Source organism: Phaseolus vulgaris, chromosome 2, assembly GCF_051622355.1.
Source record: "Phaseolus vulgaris cultivar YP4 chromosome 2, ASM5162235v1, whole genome shotgun sequence".
NCBI lineage: Eukaryota > Viridiplantae > Streptophyta > Magnoliopsida > Fabales > Fabaceae > Phaseolus > Phaseolus vulgaris.
This window is the reverse complement of record NC_143499.1, coordinates 6,483,389-6,502,451: the sequence shown is the minus strand read 5'-3', so window position 1 is coordinate 6,502,451 and position 19,063 is coordinate 6,483,389. Positions and strand designations below refer to the sequence as shown.

Genomic DNA, 19,063 nt, shown 5'->3' with positions numbered 1-19,063 from the left:
TGTCAAAAGTTTCACTACTTCAGATTTATAAAACAACTACACCTTTTCTTTCCTTCTCACTTCATCTTCCTCGTCCACCACCGTGTGGGAGAGACTTGTCAGACCAATGTTGCTATCTGAAGAATAGTCTAGAATCTCATTGCCGCATCTTGTGATTTGAAGAGGTTGATTTTTAAAATTTTCTTTGTTATAACAACAATCTTAGTTTGTAATTATTCTTTTCTTTTACTAATATCAGTATTAACAATATATCCCCATAAACCCTAAAACACAATATGAATTTTGCAAACAACTATGTTATCATCTTAAATAACTTTATTTTACTTATCTATCAAATTAAATTATTTAATTTCCATCATAAATAATTGAGTTTCTTAACTACGACATTGAAAGCAATTTTTGAAATCAAAATAATTATAATACAATATAAGATGTAAATCAAATGTTTGAAACTCAATTTCGGATTAAGTCCACCAAAACCAAGGAGATTCAATAATAATAATTAATTAAAATTAAAAATTGGAATTATGATTAAATTTAAATTTGGTTAACTATATGTTTTTATTCTATCATAGTTTATGTCCGTATTTTTTTTTAATTAATACTACCAATATATTATATCCTCTAAAATATACTATTTTAGAGTAGAGAGTCAAATCCTTGTTTCAGCTAAAAAACAATAAATTCATTCTTGTCGAGAATGTACTATTCTATTCTTTATAAATTTTAATTGCACCTTTGATCTCTAATTTTTTAAAACTATTCTGTTTTTTTTTAAAAAAAATCACTTATTTAAGGAATAGATAAAATTTGCTTATATTAAAATGATAAAGGAACTACTTATTTAAAAAAAAAAGCATATTAGATAAATACATAAAAAAAGCTAAAATTAATTTATTTTATTAAAAAAAACTTAAAAATGGTACAAACAATATGATCTCAAATTATTAATTACGTAATCATGCAAGTAAGATTTAACAATAAATTTTAAAATATGTTACTATTTTCTATTATATTGGGGTGATATACTTAACTGTGAAAAAATTATATAATTTTTTTTTGGAAAGAATTAATATAATTATAATTTCATAAGAAACAAAATTAGAAATTAGCAAAAGTATAAGGAGAAAAAAGTTATGGAATTGAAAAATCATTGAAAACGTGCCATTAACCCAAATCTTAAATCAAATTGCATTTAAATACATATTATAACTTGGTAAATAAGTTTTCTTTTACTATTCACTAGCTGAAAGCATTGGCACAGAATAGAATTATAGGCTAATTATTTCTTAAATAAATAATTTTAAACTAATAAGTTATTTAAAAAGTAGATAGAATTTATTTATTTATTAAAAAAATCACAATCCTTTCTATCTATAACAAACCATTGGCACTGCCTACTCAAAATATCAAAATAACAATAAATACAGTGTCACCATTGTGGTTAAGTTTTTATGAAGCAAGATCACGTGATGAACAAAAGGCCACCTTTTCTTTTTCTTTTATTCTATTCCAACTGTCATAACTGTCATAAAGTAAAAATATATCTCACCAACACGTGCTTCATCTATAAGAAATAAGAATTAACAGCTACTGTAAATACATGATCTCTTATAACAAAAGCTTGTTTTATTAATCTTTCATAAATCTGACTATTTCTTTGATAAGAACAGTACAGAGAGGGGCACCCCTTTGTACCCCTGATTCTTGGTTCTGTTGAAGAAGGAAGATAAGTGTTTGATAATAAAACAAAAATATAGCTGTTATCTCCAACCACAAAAATTTAAAACAAGAGAAAATTAATGGAAGGAACTGTTTTTCCCCAATATCCTCCCGCTCATCACGGAACTAACTCCAGATTCACATTCATGTAAAGGAAACCAATTGCAGCGTTTATATTGCCGTCTTTTAACACGTCTTTGGGAAATCCATTTCACGCTTCACGCGATTTAAAGAAAACACAATGACGAACAAAACTAATCCATTTATGTTTTTTTTTTTCGAAAGTGGAAGAGAGCACAAAAATGGAATTCAGCACTTGGTACTTTCAAAGCCAAAAGCTGTTGTCCACAACTAATGAACCAAATCACCCAAACCAAAACACGCGCAACTGGGTTTGGTTTCAAACTTGCAACTAAACTGCTACCAATGCTTCCATTGCATCCACCCAACAAGAATGGTATTCAATGTGATGTTAGTTGATTCACGCACTTGATGATGATCCAATTTTAACAGTTAATGTAGTAGCTTGTATCACTCCAGAGTTAGGCCCAACAGACAGTGGTTGAGAACATAAATTATATAAACTATGATGGTAACCATCAAAAAGCATTTGATGTAACAATGAACCCAATGGAATATTAATTCTCACCTACTATAAAAAAATGGAAATAATATGAGAAAAGAGAAGACTTTACTCGAGTAATGAATTAGTCGTCGAATTGGGCATCAGAAACAACACTGAGGTCGTCTTCTTCGGTTGGAGCAGGCAAGTTGAGATCTATGAAGCTGTCTTTGAACCTGGTGGAATCATTCGCGGTGGAGGAGGAAGAAGGTACCAGGTGAGATCTCTTGTGGCCACCCAGTGCTTGACCAGACCCAAACACCTTAGAACAAAAGGGGCATTCGAAGATTTTACTATCATTACCCGACCCTCCGCAGATGCTTCGGTGACTGCCCAATGCACGTGAAGATCGAAACGTCTTCTCGCAACTCTCGCACTGGTGCTTCCGGCGAACTCTCCTCAACTTGATCTCTTCCACTGATCTCTCTTCTTCCTCTTCGAGGGCGTCGCTGCCGACAGCCGCGTTGGTGTTCTTGCTCCACCGGTCCCTGGACAGCATCATGAGACACATGGCCACATCTTCCTCGGGGGAAGTGTCGGAGACGGAGCTTACGGGCTCGGGGGACTCCATGAAGCTGAGTTTGGGCCGGGCTTTGGGCTGGGAATTGGCGGGCCTGCGGGGCCGCTTGGATCGTCGGCGAGTTGGGTTCTTTGACTCGGTCTCGCTCTCCCTGTCTTGCACAACAGAGCCCGAGTTGAACTCGGGATCTGCGAGCCTGAAGCATTTCTTGGGATTCTCTCGCAAGGCGTAGTTGATCAGAGCCTTTTCTTGCTCTTCTTCATCTTCTTCTTCGTTATCATCGTCTTCTAACTCTGCACGTGAAGAGGAATTGGAAGAGAAAGTATTAAGAGAGTGATGGAGACGTTGGGGTTTGGGGGGAAGAGGAAGGGTGGCTAAGTGAGCCTTCATGTGGCCACCGAGGGCTCTGCCATTGGCGAATGTTCTGGAACAGAGCTTGCATTTGTGGCGCTCCATCTGAGGGAGTCTGAATGCAGAGAGAGGACCTTATTCTGATACGTTTGGTTTGGTTTGGTTTTGGGGAATTTCAGAACTTAAAAAGGAGTAGGTAACAAGCATTCTTCCACCAATAGGACACACGACCCAAAAGTTATGGTTGTGCATATGTGTCTATTATTATTGAATTAGCAATATATAAATATTTAGATAGCTATATAATTTTACATATACTGCGTATTTATATGAGCTGTGATTTGTGAAGCGTCAACACAACAAATTCCAACAGTGACATTCATTATTCGGTGGCAAAAACTAACAGTGTGATCGTGAACAGTGAAAAGAGCAGCAGCGAACATGCAAACCTTGCCCCTATGGAATAACTTTTTTTCATTTACTGCTTTCTGTTTCTCAACCTCTAAAGAAACCTTTCCTTTACCCACTAATTCTCATTCAGATACTCTCTAACTTCTCTTCACTTTTCTCCCCCACAAATCACTGTGTATCTCTTGCTACCATCAAACATATTCAAATTTATTCTTTTGAGAAAAATTAGGTTACACAATCAAAATTTACTCCCATTTTGCTGTCATATGCAACTCTCTCACACTAAATGCTCGCTGTTCTGTTCCAAATTATAATAAAGATTATTATAGTTGGTGTTTCGGACACACTATATCACCATCTTGTTTATGCAAACTTTTTTTCTTTCTATATATTTTACCAATCAATAATTATTATGTAGTTATATAATATGATACCAGCATTTATATAATTTATATAATCGTATCAGGTATTTTATATGGATTATAGTATTTCTATTCGTATGAGGTATTTTATATAGATTGTAGTATTTCTACTATTCTCATTTTATTTTATCATTTATTGTTGTTGAAAAACATTACCAACAATTATCAGAATCACCACAACATACTTTCAAAAATATATATCAACAATTAATAAATTAACATCAAATTGCAACCTAAATTCCAAACCATGTATGTGGTAGGGTGGTTCCTTTTGAAAACAAACCGTAATTTTTATATTCACAGAAAAAAAGTAAATCAAAAGAAAATACCTTTTTTTATACACACACAGAGAATTTGAATATATATGTGATATGCCTTTAGTTTTGACACAAACGTTTCAAATACTTTAAAATAAGTTCTTTTATCTTTCTATTACTGTTTAATTTTTATAAGGATCGGCACAATTTAGAAATAAATATTTTATTTACTGATCGTATAAAACTTTTTTTTATATTAAAATCATATCTTTTTTAACATGATACGTTTATCAATTTTTACAATAGTTATTTTATAATTTTATCGGTTGATGATATAATTTTGTTCTCGAAAAGCTTTTTGTTTTATTAAAAAAATACATATTTTTAGTTGAAAATTAATGGAACTAATTAAAAATTATTACATGCTACAAACCTTGATAATATATATATATATATATATATATATATATATATGACTAATATTTTTAACAACGTGTATGGAAAAATATAAATCTCAAAGACCTTAGAAAACGGAATCTCATAAATTTCATTTGTCCTCAATTTAAATTTTAGATATGAAATATATTTTAAAGCTATAATTAAAAAAATTACGTGTATAATTTTACAGTGAAATATCTATAACATATATAAAAATATTTTTTAGTAAAATAAGTTTCGGTGCATCTGCATTTTTTATTGGTACTATTATTATATGTATATTTATATTTATTTAAATAAAATATAAATTTATATGTATTGGTATGTATAAGAGACAAAAAAAACATGAAAGTCATGCTATTTGAGAAATAAGAGATATAAAGTGAGAAAGAATAAAGAGAGAAAAATGGTGATAAAATCTCAAATATTAAAAAGTTCAGATTATAAAACAGTAATAAAAATTGAAGATCGAAAAAATTGAGATATATTTTAAAAAATTAAATTAAAAATACTTACATTCATAACTGTTTTAATATTTATAGAAAGATAAAAAATAATATAGTCAAAATACAATAATAAAATTAAATATTAATATAAAGTTAAAATAAAAAAAATTAAAAGCAGAGGTATAATTACTATTATTTTTTTTATTTACTTATTATTCATATCATTTTATCTTTATTTAATATTTTATTATTCACAATGAATTAACAATAAACATAATAGGTCTTGGCAACAGACCAAACATTTAATTAAAGAAGGAAGTTATATGGCTTTTGCTTAGTTGTCTTTTAAAATATATTATTAAAAAGTGGTTTGTTTTAAATGTTTATTTATATAAATTAAATTTAGTAGATCTTCTTTAAAAAAAAAACTTTTCAATAAAAGTGAGTTTTTTCTAAAATATCAAAATCTGTGGGTTGATGCGATACACCACGGATTCTGAGTTGGTTGAAAAAATTGTAGCAAAATAAAATTTGACTCACTTGTAATTCGGCGTACCTTTGAAAAACTTATGATGAGTCAAATTGATTCATATAACCTACTAAATTCAATAAAAAAAATAATTTTTTTAATAAAAATAAATTAAAATAATTAAAACATTCAAAAAAATATTCTAACTCTTTAACAAAAAACACTAGGTATCTTTAAAATACTAAAACTCAACTGAAATTTTCAGCAAAACAGTTACAATCCTATCAATATGAACTTATAGTCCAATTATAATGTATATATAGTTGACTGTTGAATTAAATGCATAGTTTATACATATGTCATTTTTTTTCTTTTGTGCCTTAAAATTTTCTAAACAATATATTTTTGCTATGTAACATCCTCAAGCTAAAAAACTAATTATGTTTGCACTTAGATAATATACTCTCTAACAAACCTCCACCAAACTAAAGAGTGAGAAATTATTATTTAATTTTATTAGAATTTTTTTGAACAAATTTATTTATTTTAAATTAAGTGGGTCAACCCATTTAATCTTTCAATCCGTAGTATGCTAATTTGGGTCAATATTTTTAAAACTCGCCACCAAAGTGGGGATTAAAGTGGTACACAAAGTGGATTAGATAAATTAATTCCAACTAACACAAATTGATTCCTTTTGACATTTAGTTTTATTTATTCCATTGCATCTCCCTTTTTTTATATATAAAACATTTCAAAATTACTTTTAAAAACGGAAGTAGTTTATCCATGTTAAAAACCATAATAAATAATTATTTTTTGAAAAAAAAATCTTAAAAGAACTTTTGAAAAAAATACCAAAAGCCGATATAGTTTTGGACCAAAATTTCCATGTATTTTCGAACTCGAATGACTGAAAACTCTTTCCAGAAATCACATTTTTTTTAACTTTATTTCTCTGCCATTCTAGATACCTTTCCTTTTTCTTTCACCCTTCTCTTTTTTCTCAATATTTCTCAACATGTGCAATGAAGTATAGGAAGAATGAGCAATTTAAAATGATAAAATTTTAAAAAACTATTAGAATAAATCATATCAAAATGATATGGAATTTTAATTAAAATTTAATTATATTAAAATCGTGTTATATTAACATATTTTCAATTTAAATATATTAAAATCATATCATATTGATATAATTTATTTATTTTAATATTTAATTCATTTTAAGAATTAATAAGTAAAATTACACATTTTAAAATAAATAAGTCCAATTTGAATTTCTTGTGGAAAAGATGATTAATTAATGTATTAAGTGTTATAAAAAATTATCTTAAGGTGAGTGCATCTGATACGTGAGACTTTTCTTAGCATGCCATGCATAGGCCATTGATGATTGACACCTGTCATGCTAACGTCACAATTCATCATAATCACAAACACCAACCTATCATCACCAGACACATTGCTTTCTTTTCGAATAATACGATGCCACGTCTTTCCATAAAGTTCACTCTTTAAAATAATAAAAATATTAGTTTCTTCGTTAGAAGATGTAACTATTTTAATCTCACCTATTACAAAAATGAAGATTAAATTAACATCAGAAAAATGATGCTTAAAACTCAAACATTTTGTATCTTTGTGATCTTATATTCAAACATGTCTCTAAAAGCAACTTTAGGTATTACTTTACTCAATTTCATTTTGTGCACAATAAATTTTACTGTTATTATAACTATTTTTCTTTTCATTTTTAATCCTTCTAAATTCTCAAGTAACCCATATTATATATGTTATTCTTACAAACTAACATACGAAAATGACAACATTTTAACATTTTTAATGAGATTAGACACAAGAGACAAGTGATAGATCCACAATTTTGTCTAGAAAAAGCATAATATATAATACTTTTATAAAACAATATTACAAGTTTTACAATAGATAGTCTCGATCGTAATAAAAAAAAAAATCAAAGACGTAAGTTTTTATAAATTACAATGATTCTCTATGGATATATTTAAAACTGTTATCTGATATTTCATTATCAATACGATAAAAAAAAAATATCTTTTCAATTGTGTAGAACCAATCAGTTTCTCATTTAACAGATAATTTATACATTGATGCATTTTTATGTCAATCTATGTGTTTTTTTCGCAAAGAGAAAAAAAAGAGTACAAGATAGTGTCAATGTATGTTTAGTTATTTGAGAATAATTCAAATTCTAAGGTAATAATAATAAAGTTGACATTAATTAGTTATTTTATCTTTCATTTCGTATATCTTTATGCATTCATTTTTTTAAATATCTTACAAAATAACACTTACTTTTAATTTGTTGCAGATAAAAAATAAGCACTTACTTTCAAAAAAAATGTTTAGTAAGTATATGGATAAAAAATAAAATAAAATAGAGGCAATTTCTCCCACACCCACCTATATACATTGACTTTTGTTTTTTCACTATATCAATTTCCATTATATCACATAGTTGAAATGATCGAAATAGACTCATTAACTTTTTAAAAAATTTGGAATACAAATTTTTTGGAAAAGACAATTTGTCTTTTGGAAATTTAATTCTGTAAGTAAAATTTTCTCATTTGGAATTCATATTTTAGAAATCATAATTAATTTTTGGGATTTTGTTTTATGGAATACGTTATTCATTTCAAAATCATTTATGAATTATATTTTTCTTAATGTAAATTACCCTCTTCCAAAATGTATTTTCCGTAATGTAAAAAGTAAATTATACATAACAATGCTTTTGCTTTTAAATTGTATATTTTAAAAAGTATTCACAGAACTCGATTTTCAAAGATCACACTATCTTCATTATTTCATTCCAAACTCATATTGAATCACCCATTCTTATCTCAATCATATAATTCAACCTTCAAATTTTACAACCACTATCTCCATTGCACCTTCTCGAAGCTTAGTCTTTCTTCCACCTTCACTCAAATCAACCACAGTTAAAAACCAAGCTATACGCTCCTCTCTTTTAAATCAAAATTATAAGGGTATTTTGGGCATTTTTTATAATGCAGGAAAGAAAAAGACATATACATTTGTCCCATAGACTAGAAATAAAACATTGAAATTTAAAAAGATGGTTGCGATTTTTTTCTAAAGAGAAAAAAAGAGTTAAATTATAGGACACAAAACCTTAATTAAACTTAAAATGTATTAAAATAAATTTTTTAATTGATCAGTTAAGTTTCTTATTTTACAAATTTAATTTATAATTTACTGTTTTAAACAGCAACAATAATATCGAATATATTAGATGAAGAATTTGATTATACAATTTTTTTCATGAGTTCGAGAAAGTAAGAAGAAAAAATAATTGAACTCCTTTATAAACTAAATTGATTTTATGTGGAAGTTAGAATATATATATATATATATATATATATATATATAATATTTTTCTCTTACAATTAGTCATGAAAATGTTTGTTAAAAAATAAATTTATTATCATCATTTATATATATATATATATTTACAATTTATAAATAGATTTTGTGAAAGTAAGTTAAACTTAAACTCAATTTTTAATATATGATATTAAAATTTAACGAGATTTGAGATTTGTTAGTTTTGATTATTCAAAAATATCTAATCTCATATCTAAGATGTAGATGTTTCAAACAATGAGTATTGAAAATTTCACGTCAATTAAACATAATTTAATTAACAATATATATATATATATATATATATATATATATATATAAATAAGAAAAAAAAAGGTTAACTCAATATATAAATATAATGAGTAATTCGTAACAAATGCGGGTCCAAAACCAGGTTGAGCCAAAAATTATAATCTAACCATTTATTTTAACAACAATTAGCAAATAAAATGGTCGTGTATGGCATCTAAGTGAAATAGAAAATGATTTATAATTGGCGTGAGGGGGCAGGTGGAGGCATTGTATTTGCATGCGAAACGTAGGGTTGAATTGAATGAAGAGGGACCAGGATTTGTTGCAATGGACTAAACTTGATAGATATACATCGAGATTATGGAATGGCCTACACGGCTACACCAAACACGACTCACTTAAACCCCTTTTACCATTGCTCCTTCTCTTGTCTGCTGCAACCATACACATACTTTGCTATAAAACCAGATAAGGTCTTAGCTGTGGGCTACACCACCCCTCACTTATCCTATCCCATCATGCCAAACAAAACCAAATCTTCAACCATCACCAAAATAACATTTTTTTATTATAAATATTTTACATCACATCGATTTAAATTATTTAACACATTTATACAAGTTAGATAAAGAGGAGAGGTAGGTGATGTTAAAAATGAACAGTACTTTCATCATGATGATTTAAACACGACGTTTCTCTTGTATCAGAATATTCAAAATTGATATTCACTTTTTAAAATATTTCTAAGGAAAAATCTTCCCTAAAATTAAATAAATATAGAAGAATAATAGTCCGAACATATATAAAGCAAAGGAAAAAGAAGGAAGCACGAAAGTTGACAGAATATACATTTTCATTTATTGTTGTGCTATGAAATGTCAACCTTTAGCGAGATAAGAATATTAACAGCATTATATAAACAAATAGAAAGCGATGCATGAATAGTCCAACTATAAATTGATGTTTCGTATATAATGCATCTTCTTTTGCATTGGCGTTTAACCAAATCCCCTTGGATTACATGGCTTTTCTGATTACACAAGTAATTGAGGTTTGTGCTAGCTATTCAATTTTGGTGTTAGAAAAGTAAAGTCCAAATGAACCCGTACATATTCGTTGGGGATAAATTTTTGTTTTTATGATTTTTGTATTGATACGACCGAACGACTTACTGAGTCGGTCGGAATTTTGAACTATTTGGTTATTCGACCATGATAAGATGGTTATGTGACAACACATGATCGACCAACCCATGGTAATGAGTCATGGATTGACAAATCATAATTAAGAGTTGTTTAGTGAAATTCTAAACACGAATCAACCTCCTAATCCGTCTCACTAACGATGGTCCATTAAGATAATATAAATAACACAAATTCCAAAAATCAGGTACGTCATCATTATCTACAGTATTCTAACAACCAATTGGAGGAGAAAACAATCGTTTTCTAGGTCCCAACATCTGTTCGAGGTTCTATTGTCTCTGTTATTTTAATAATATCGGTTAAATATCACTTATAAAAAAATATTTATAATATATAAATAGATACAAATTTAATCTTATAAATAAATTTTGATTAGATTTTAAAATTATTTTTAGGAAACTCTCCCGTGTAGTTGGATGGAAATTTGAGTTTACGATGGATCATGCATGACATTGACTTGGTACGGGTGAAGTGGGTTCTGAATCAGGACTAATCAACACAACTGTTGTTATAAAACAATGTTTGTCTTTTTGGTTCATACAGGACCAGGTTATGTTTGGTCTCTATAATAATATTATTTGATTTGAATATAATTACTTTTATAACACATCTGATGGTCTATAAAAAAATTATAAGTTATAATTATATATGACTTATATTGTTTATGTCAAAATTTAATAAAATTGAACAATTATAAATATATATTTAAACAGTTTATACATATATACACGCATAATTATTTGAATTTTAGTGTATATAAAAATATATTAAATATTTTATATTAATATAATATTCTGTATGTAAAACCATCCTTAAAATCTTTTAATTTAACGGGTGATTTTGTTAAGATAATTAAACAATCCAAAATGACAATAATTTGAATTCAATGTATTTAAGTTTTTTTTTAAAATTATAAAATTTTATATCCAAATACAAATTAAACATCATAACATAAAATGGTGAGAGCAATATATTAATGAAATTCAATGCAATTAACCGGCTTTCTTAATTTATGTGAATTCGTGTGAAGTTAGTTTTCTAATTAAATTGAAAGTAGTTTTTTAATTAAATAAAAATAACATTAAAATCTAAATAATCATTAATGGATTTTGAGACCGACAAGTGAGATGTACAATACGACAATTATATTTAAACTTTATTAGTATTTATAAGAAAAATAGAATAGATAGAACAAATACCTGTTTAATAAGAATGATTAACATGCGTATTTAATTGCAAAAGTTAATGAAAACAGGGATTATTCTGACTTGTACCGTCAACTATAGAAATATATTTATTTAATTAAACCTTTTCATATATATATATACTAATTATTTGAATGTGATATTTTAAAGAATAATTTAAATGCAATACAATTAAATTAACTAAGTCAGCTCAACTCGATTAAAATATAATTTGAATTTAGAAGTCTTGAAAAATTAGGTGGAATAGAAGTTGATAACTAAAAACGTAATTATATTTTTGTATAGAAAAGAAAAAGTGTTACTGAAAAAGAATAAGGAAAGAAAAAAAAAGGAGTTTTTGGTGAAGTTAAGGTACATATATGGCCGCACCAACCAGTTTATATTCCTTTCCCTATTTTTTCACTCTCACCACAAACTGCCCCTAATAAGCAATATCAACAAACAAACCATGGAACACAAAGTGACCCACCTATTTTCTCACAACATATTTTTTAAATATATTATTCATGTACTAAATAAGGTTTTAAAACACAAACAAAATTGATTTCCTGATACGTGAGTCATTATTGTTTATAAGGACTTATCCGCGGTATATTGTACAAGTTCCCCAAGATACAACAAAAACTTCTTGGAAATTTTCGAGGATCAGAACTAGCAAGTTACTCTTAAAAAAGTAAGAATCCAATAAACTCAGAAAAATAATTATAAAGAAAGAAAAGAATAAATGAAGAGAGAGTAAGGGAGGAAGATGAAAAGGTGAGAGGAAACGTGAGTGTGAGATGCGAAACATGAAGAGACAGTGAGAAGATGTGTTTTTGAAGCGGATGAAACCTTTCTTTATACAGGGAGAGGAACCAAGAAAATTGTTGCATTTTCACAATCGAAACCAAAGCTGTTGCACCTTCATAAACTGCATTTGAACGTTTTAGCTTCTCAAGTGCAACAATGTTCTTCAATCTTCCGAAAGATCAATAGTGCGGAGGTGTGAACCTTCCCTCCGACCACGATCCTAGGTGGAGAGGGCAACGTTTGCGCTTCAAACTCGAAACCAATCTCCATTGCACTTCCGAAATCTCATCCGACAGAAGCATCGAAAAAAGCTAAAATTTTTCTGTGCACACTCTATATTTTGTTTTGCAATATTTGTTCATATCTTCATTCGGTTTTACAACAATTCAAACCCAAGAGACTTCTACCTTTTTACAATATGCTCTTGGAAATTCTCTGTCACCAATACGTGAAGGAAGTAGTTGTTTCAATGTTCTGCAAAAGAGGAAAAAAAGAAGTTGAAAATGTGGGTGCTTTTATTTTACATTCTAAAGGACATTGTTGAGAGCACATATTAATATTTGCATATTGCTTTGCCACGTTGTTTCCTTAATCAATAGTTTAGTTAATACATGCTGGTTGCCATTGAGTATTGACACTATTAATCCCGTTTAAATGCATTACTTGTTCATAGGAGTTGAATTAAATTAACCACGTTAAAGCAATTTACTGTTATTATCTCACCCGACTTAACCAAACCTCCTTTTTCCTCTGTTTCTAGCTACATTTTACACTTTGACATTTGACAAACATGTTAACAGAAAAGAGGCCTCGCTAAGCTATCTCCATTTGATATTCCTTCTTTCCCTTCGGCCCAGTGAACATGTGAAACATGGCTCCAATGTATGCAATGAAGTGTTTGTGATAAGGATGAAAAAAGACACTGTAAATGGGAATATACAATTTGCAGAAGTCAGAAGCTACACACACTAGCTAGGAATCTTAGCAAGGTACCTTCCAATACTAATACTTCCACCTAGTGTAATAACCGAGAAAATTAGAGAGCACACTGTACCAATGGGGCTAAACATGGAGACAAACACTGGCCCTCTTTTCTTCACTGTCCACCCGTTGAAACTCAGCCATATTCCACTCACAGGACCTGCCTGTGCATTCACAACTTTTAGTTGACATCCATCACAATGAAAATATAAAAAGTTTCATACATGGTTGGTAGAAACCACCATACATTACTCTTGCAAATATTTCCCTATACCATGCTTTGCTGAGTATCATGTGACAATTTAGAGATAAATTACTCGCCCCAAATTTCTGGCTCATGTTAGTTAACAAAACTAGATTTCATATGACTGTACAGATTTTATAACAAGGTACCTGCAGAACGAAGTTGCTCGACAAAATCATGACTGCAACCACGAGATAGAAGAAACCGATAATCTTTTGTATCTTAAGGATAAAACCTGATGGAGTCGTTGATAATTGAAGTGTGGAATTTTTCTCGCTTTGCATTATTTTCATTGTGAGAGCTCCCAAGACACAAAGCAATGTTCCCAAGATTTTTACTTTGTTGGAGCATGAAGCAGTTTCCTTATCATTTTTCTTTTCTAACAAAATAGTTGTGCATATGCCTAGCTGTCTTTGCAGATTAATTCCAACAGAATCCATAATTACTTTGATACGCTGAAACACAGTTACAACTTGGGTGAAACAAGTAATCTTACCTTCAACAGATCCAGTAAATTTGTCTACAACCATTGCTCCCTGAGTCCTTCCCTTGATAGGTCAGTTAATAAATAGTAGAGATCATCATTGATGGCAAACATAAACGCAATCTAAAACCAAATTATATAAAAAACAAAGATACGTGAATGGAGGAGAATGACATAACACAGCCAAAGAGAAAAAAAAATAGAAAATACAAATTATTATAGCGTAACACAACAAAAGAAAGAAGATAAAATTAGAAAAAAAGAATTGATATCAGAGCATACACACCCAAGAGATAGTCTGCAGTGGCAATGGGTAGTCTCCAACATCGCTCCTAGTGGCTTTTGAGGGACAAAGCTGTGCCCTAAGTTTCTCTGATTTTAGTGTGCCTCAAAACGGATCTACAGGGTGCGTTTTGGCCAAAACAATAATTTTATAAGAGAAACACAGAAGTTATTGAATGAAGCAAAATTAAGAAAAGGACCAAAAACCTTAACCCTTCACATATTACCCTGGATCCCACAAAAACACGCTCAATGAATCTCAGATTTCACCTCTCGCAATTCCTAACCTCAGCGTCAGAGCAAAACCTCGAGTAAAAGGTGCAATGACCAAAACAGAAAACAAGATCAGGGAATTCTGAAACGCACACAATCCAATGACCAGAGTCCAGGTCCAGATTTTTTTTAACGAGGAAAGTGATGAGAAAAGCAGCTACGCCGAAGCGTGAACGGCATGGCGGAGAAAGCGGCGGCGCCACCACCGTCGAAGCCTTTGACAACTCAGGAGTGGGAAACCCTAATCGAGGACTTCCAGAATGGCGTCCACCACAAATGGAACTCTCTTGATCCCCTCTTCGATCTTCTCCTCTCCTCTCTTCTCCGCAAGGATTTCCCTCTCTTCCTCAAGCTCCAACTCCTCGTCTTCCTTGACGAATTCTCCCTCTCCTTCTTCATCTCCAACCACCATCTCCATCGTCTCGTTGAGGCGCTCAAAGCTGTCGTCCATGCGCCACTCGACGTTGTCCCTTCCGCCTTCAAAGACCAGTTCATGGTCTCCGTCACCTCGATTCTCATCTGCACATCGGAAAACGTCGTCGTCGATTCCCAAACGGAGAATAACCTGGTCGAGCTGCTGCTGACAGTTGTAAACCGTCCCAATTTCGGTTCGGACCGGCACACGCGCGGCGTGGCTTGCGAATGCCTGAGGGAATTGGAGCGATGGAAACCGGGATTGCTCTCGGATGTGGTTGGACACTTGTGGAGTCTGTGCCAGAACGAACGAACTCATGCTTCGCAGTGTTACCTCTTGCTCTTCACGTCGGTGATTCACAACATCGTCGCTCGGAAACTCAGCGTTTCGATTCTCAACACATCGGTTCCGATGGTTCCGTTCAACGCGCCGAACTGTGTGACGGGTTCAGGTTCGGAGTTAGGTTCGGGATTGAATGTGAAGGAGTTGAGGAGGGCGATGGCATTTTTGCTGGAGTGGCCACAAGTGATGACTCCTTGCGGAATGATGGAGTTTGTGAGTATGATAATTCCCGTGGCTGTGGCATTGGAATTGCAACCATCCATGCTGAAGGTGCAGTTGTTTGGGATGATTCATTCCTTTGACCCTGTTCTGTGCCATGTTGTTTTGAGCATGTATTTGCGTTTCTTGGAGGCGTTTGATGGTCAAGAGGGAGAGGTTTCTCGCAGACTCTTGTTGATTTCGAAAGAATCTCAGAATTTTTTGGTGTTTCGCTTGTTGGCTGTCCACTGGTTGTTGGGTTTCAATCAGTTGATTTTCGAGAAGACGAAGCCCACCGTCGAATTGTGCTCCACTTTTTACCCCGCTTTGTTTGATCCTCTGGCTTTGAAAGCCTTGAAGCTTGACCTTCTTGCGTTTTCCTCGGTTTCTGCTCATGTATTGAGGCTGAAAAGTGGTTCTGATGAGTTGATTGATCCAGTGAAGCTGTTTGAAAATGGTATTGTTTGTGTATCTTCTTTCAAATGGTTGCTTCCCATGAGTGCAGAGACCGCTGTTGCATTCCGCACCTTCCATAAGTTTTTGATTGCTTCTTCTTCTCATTCTGACAATGATCCTTCCACTGCAAGAAATCTGTTGGACTCTGCCATTTTTCGCACTTTGCAGGTGCTAAGAATGTTTCTATTTTAGAAGTTGCATTCTAGTTATAGGACCCCCCCAGTATGTTATAACTGAAAAGTTCAGATTCCATGGTTAATTGCTGATGCGGGCTCATTTCTTTCATCACTGCTGCGGGGTTAGGCATGATGTATTCAAGTTTCTTTTTTTTTGTTTTCCAGGGGTTGCTTGTGAACATGATGTTGGAGAGTAGAAGACTGGTTCCTGTTGTCGTAGCGTTTGTTGACCGGTTACTCTCCTGTCAAAAGCACTGTTGGTTGGGTGAGTGCTTACTTCAGAAATTTGATGAGCACTTGCTTCCCAAAGTGAAAATGGATTATAAGTTGGTTTATTGCTTTCCAATATTTGATAGAATTGCTGAAAATCAGACTATACCTCCTCGTGGATTGTTAGAGGTGCTCACGAACTTCATGATTTTTCTTGTGGAGAAACATGGCCCAGATACAGGGATGAAATCTTGGTCTCAGGGAAGCAGAGCTCTTGGAATTTGCCGAACTATGCTGATGCGACACCATAGCTCTAGATTGTTCATTAGATTGTCTCGTCTGCTTGCATTTACATGTCTATATTTTCCTGATCTGGAGGTTCGTGACAATTCAAGGTATAGTGCCGCCTTTGATAAAATATATTTCAGTTTTCTCCTTCACCCCTCTGGCTTATTAATGATCTATTGAAATTGAAGATAACTGGAAGGTTGGTTTAGAGGGCCTGTAAATATTATTGCCTGCCTGTGCTGATATATGGTATTTTGCAGGATCTACTTGCGTATGCTGGTCTGCATTCCAGGGAAGAAGCTTAGAGACATCCTGAATCTCGGGGACATGATCCTTGGAATTTCGCCATCTTCACATCCAACCTCATTTTTCAACGTTCAGTCACCTCGACCTTCTCAGAAATTCAAGTCATTTAAAGACTTATCATCCTGCATTTACCTTGAGCGTTTGGGCCCATTGCTAGTCAAACAATTTTGGTCTCTGTCGTTGTCAAATTTAGTTGTAAGTAACGCCAATCCCACTTATCTGGAGAGCATCAGAGACCTCAAAGCTCCTGTTGAGGAAAAAGAATTTTCTGATAGTTCCAATACACAGACCATTCCTGAAACTAGAAGGATAAATCAGCCACAAGAGCCACTCCGTGTTATGGATTCTAAAGTCGCAGAAATTTTAAACACGTTAAGGAAGTACTTTTCCTGCATTCCCGACTTCAGATATATGCCAGGTCTCAAAGTCAGAATCTCATGCAGATTGAGATTTGAATCTAATACTTTCAATCGCATGTTGGGAATAGATAAAGCTGTCCCATCCTTGGAAGAGACAGACGCACTTCCAGCTATATATGCTACTGTGTTAAATTTCTCGTCATCTGCACCATATGGGTCAATTCCATCCTATCGGATACCTTTTCTTCTTGGTGAACCATACAATAAAGATCCTGCATCTCAAAATGTCTCCCTAAGTATTGTACCTGTTGGTGTCGGAAATGATTCCAGAGAAGAGGAAAAATATAGAGCTACTGTTGTAGTTGATTTGGAACCCAGGGAACCCACACCAGGTATAGTTAATGTTCACATTGAAACAAATGCAGAAAATGGTCAAATCATCCAAGGTCAACTTCAAGGAATCACAGTAGGCATAGAAGACATGTTTCTCAAGGCTATTGTCCCATCAGACATTCCAGAAGATGAAACACCTCGATACAACTTTGACCTGTTCAATACTTTATGGGAGGCATGTGGCTCATCCTCCAGCACTGGCCGGGAGACCTTTCAGTTGAAAGGGGGTAAAGGGATTGCTGCCATCAGTGGAACTCAATCTGTCAAGCTTCTTGATGTCCCTGCAACCTCTTTGATCCAGGCAACTGAGCGCCATTTGGCACGCTTTGTTGTAGGTGTGAGTGGGGAGCCACTTATTGATGCTGTATGGGAAGGGGGAATCATTCAAAATGTCATTTGGGAAGATTCTTCTCCTGATGCTACTTCTGTTATTAATCGTGATACAGGTCCACTCCGTCTTACTTACAATGATGAAGAGTATGAGAAGGGGTCTATTAGCAATACTAGGAAAAGACACCTAGGTTGTTTTCATGTTCTAATATTTCTTCCACCGCGGTTCCATCTCCTTTTTAAAATGGAAGTTGGAGATGTTTCAACTTTAGTTCGTATCCGTACAGATCATTGGCCAAGCTTAGCCTACATTGATGATTATTTAGAAGCTTTGTATCTATCATAAGAACAAGTGTCACCCACATCGATGAATGCAGAAAGATGAGTCTCAATCAGCTTGTCGTAATATATGTTCTTTTTATCTTTTGCTTTGCAAAACACAGTTTGCTTGTCATCAGTGGACTGTGGCTGTGCTGTACAATAAGAAACCAGTTTTGTTTCTATTCATTTTAAGAGAGATGATATTTGTTCTCATGAGACAAATTAATCTTGGCCATCTATATAATATTGTAGCATCAAGATTTGTTTTTCCCATGATAACAATTGAGAATAATTTTTCACTTGACATGGAATTACTAATACACTCGAACTTTGTTTTCTATGCGTAGTATGCTAGCAAACCTTACCTTTGGAGGTATAAAAATTAAATGAGTTTGTAATTCTATAAAAAAATGAGTTTTTTAATACATGAAACCAAACCCACCTAGTAGAAGAAGGCATTTGTTGTG

At 32.2% G+C, this 19,063-nt stretch overlaps 2 protein-coding genes across 2 annotated transcripts; one reads left to right on the top strand and one right to left on the bottom strand.

Annotated features, from left to right (window-relative positions):
• Nucleotides 1–1,964: 1,964 nt before the first annotated feature.
• On the bottom strand, nucleotides 1,965–3,464 carry LOC137810506 (zinc finger protein ZAT9). The gene has a single exon (XM_068611836.2). The coding sequence runs from the start codon at nucleotides 3,318–3,320 to the stop codon at nucleotides 2,430–2,432; it is 891 nt and encodes a 296-aa protein (XP_068467937.1). The 5' UTR covers nucleotides 3,321–3,464; the 3' UTR covers nucleotides 1,965–2,429.
• An 11,016-nt stretch (nucleotides 3,465–14,480) lies between these two features.
• LOC137810504 (AP-5 complex subunit beta-like protein) lies at nucleotides 14,481–18,818 on the top strand. Its single transcript, XM_068611834.2, has 3 exons — nucleotides 14,481–16,381; nucleotides 16,555–16,994; nucleotides 17,148–18,818. The coding sequence occupies exons 1-3, from the start codon at nucleotides 14,981–14,983 to the stop codon at nucleotides 18,619–18,621; spliced, it is 3,315 nt and encodes a 1,104-aa protein (XP_068467935.1). The 5' UTR covers nucleotides 14,481–14,980; the 3' UTR covers nucleotides 18,622–18,818.
• Nucleotides 18,819–19,063: the final 245 nt, after the last annotated feature.

Coding starts and splice junctions, on each gene's coding strand:
- LOC137810506 (XM_068611836.2), bottom strand. CDS start 3,320: ATGGAGCGCCACAAATGCAAGCTCTGTTCCAGAACATTCGCCAATGGC.
- LOC137810504 (XM_068611834.2), top strand. CDS start 14,981: ATGGCGGAGAAAGCGGCGGCGCCACCACCGTCGAAGCCTTTGACAACT. Junction 16,382..16,554: donor CCATTTTTCGCACTTTGCAG/GTGCTAAGAATG, acceptor TTTGTTTTCCAG/GGGTTGCTTGTGAACATGAT. Junction 16,995..17,147: donor GAGGTTCGTGACAATTCAAG/GTATAGTGCCGC, acceptor GGTATTTTGCAG/GATCTACTTGCGTATGCTGG.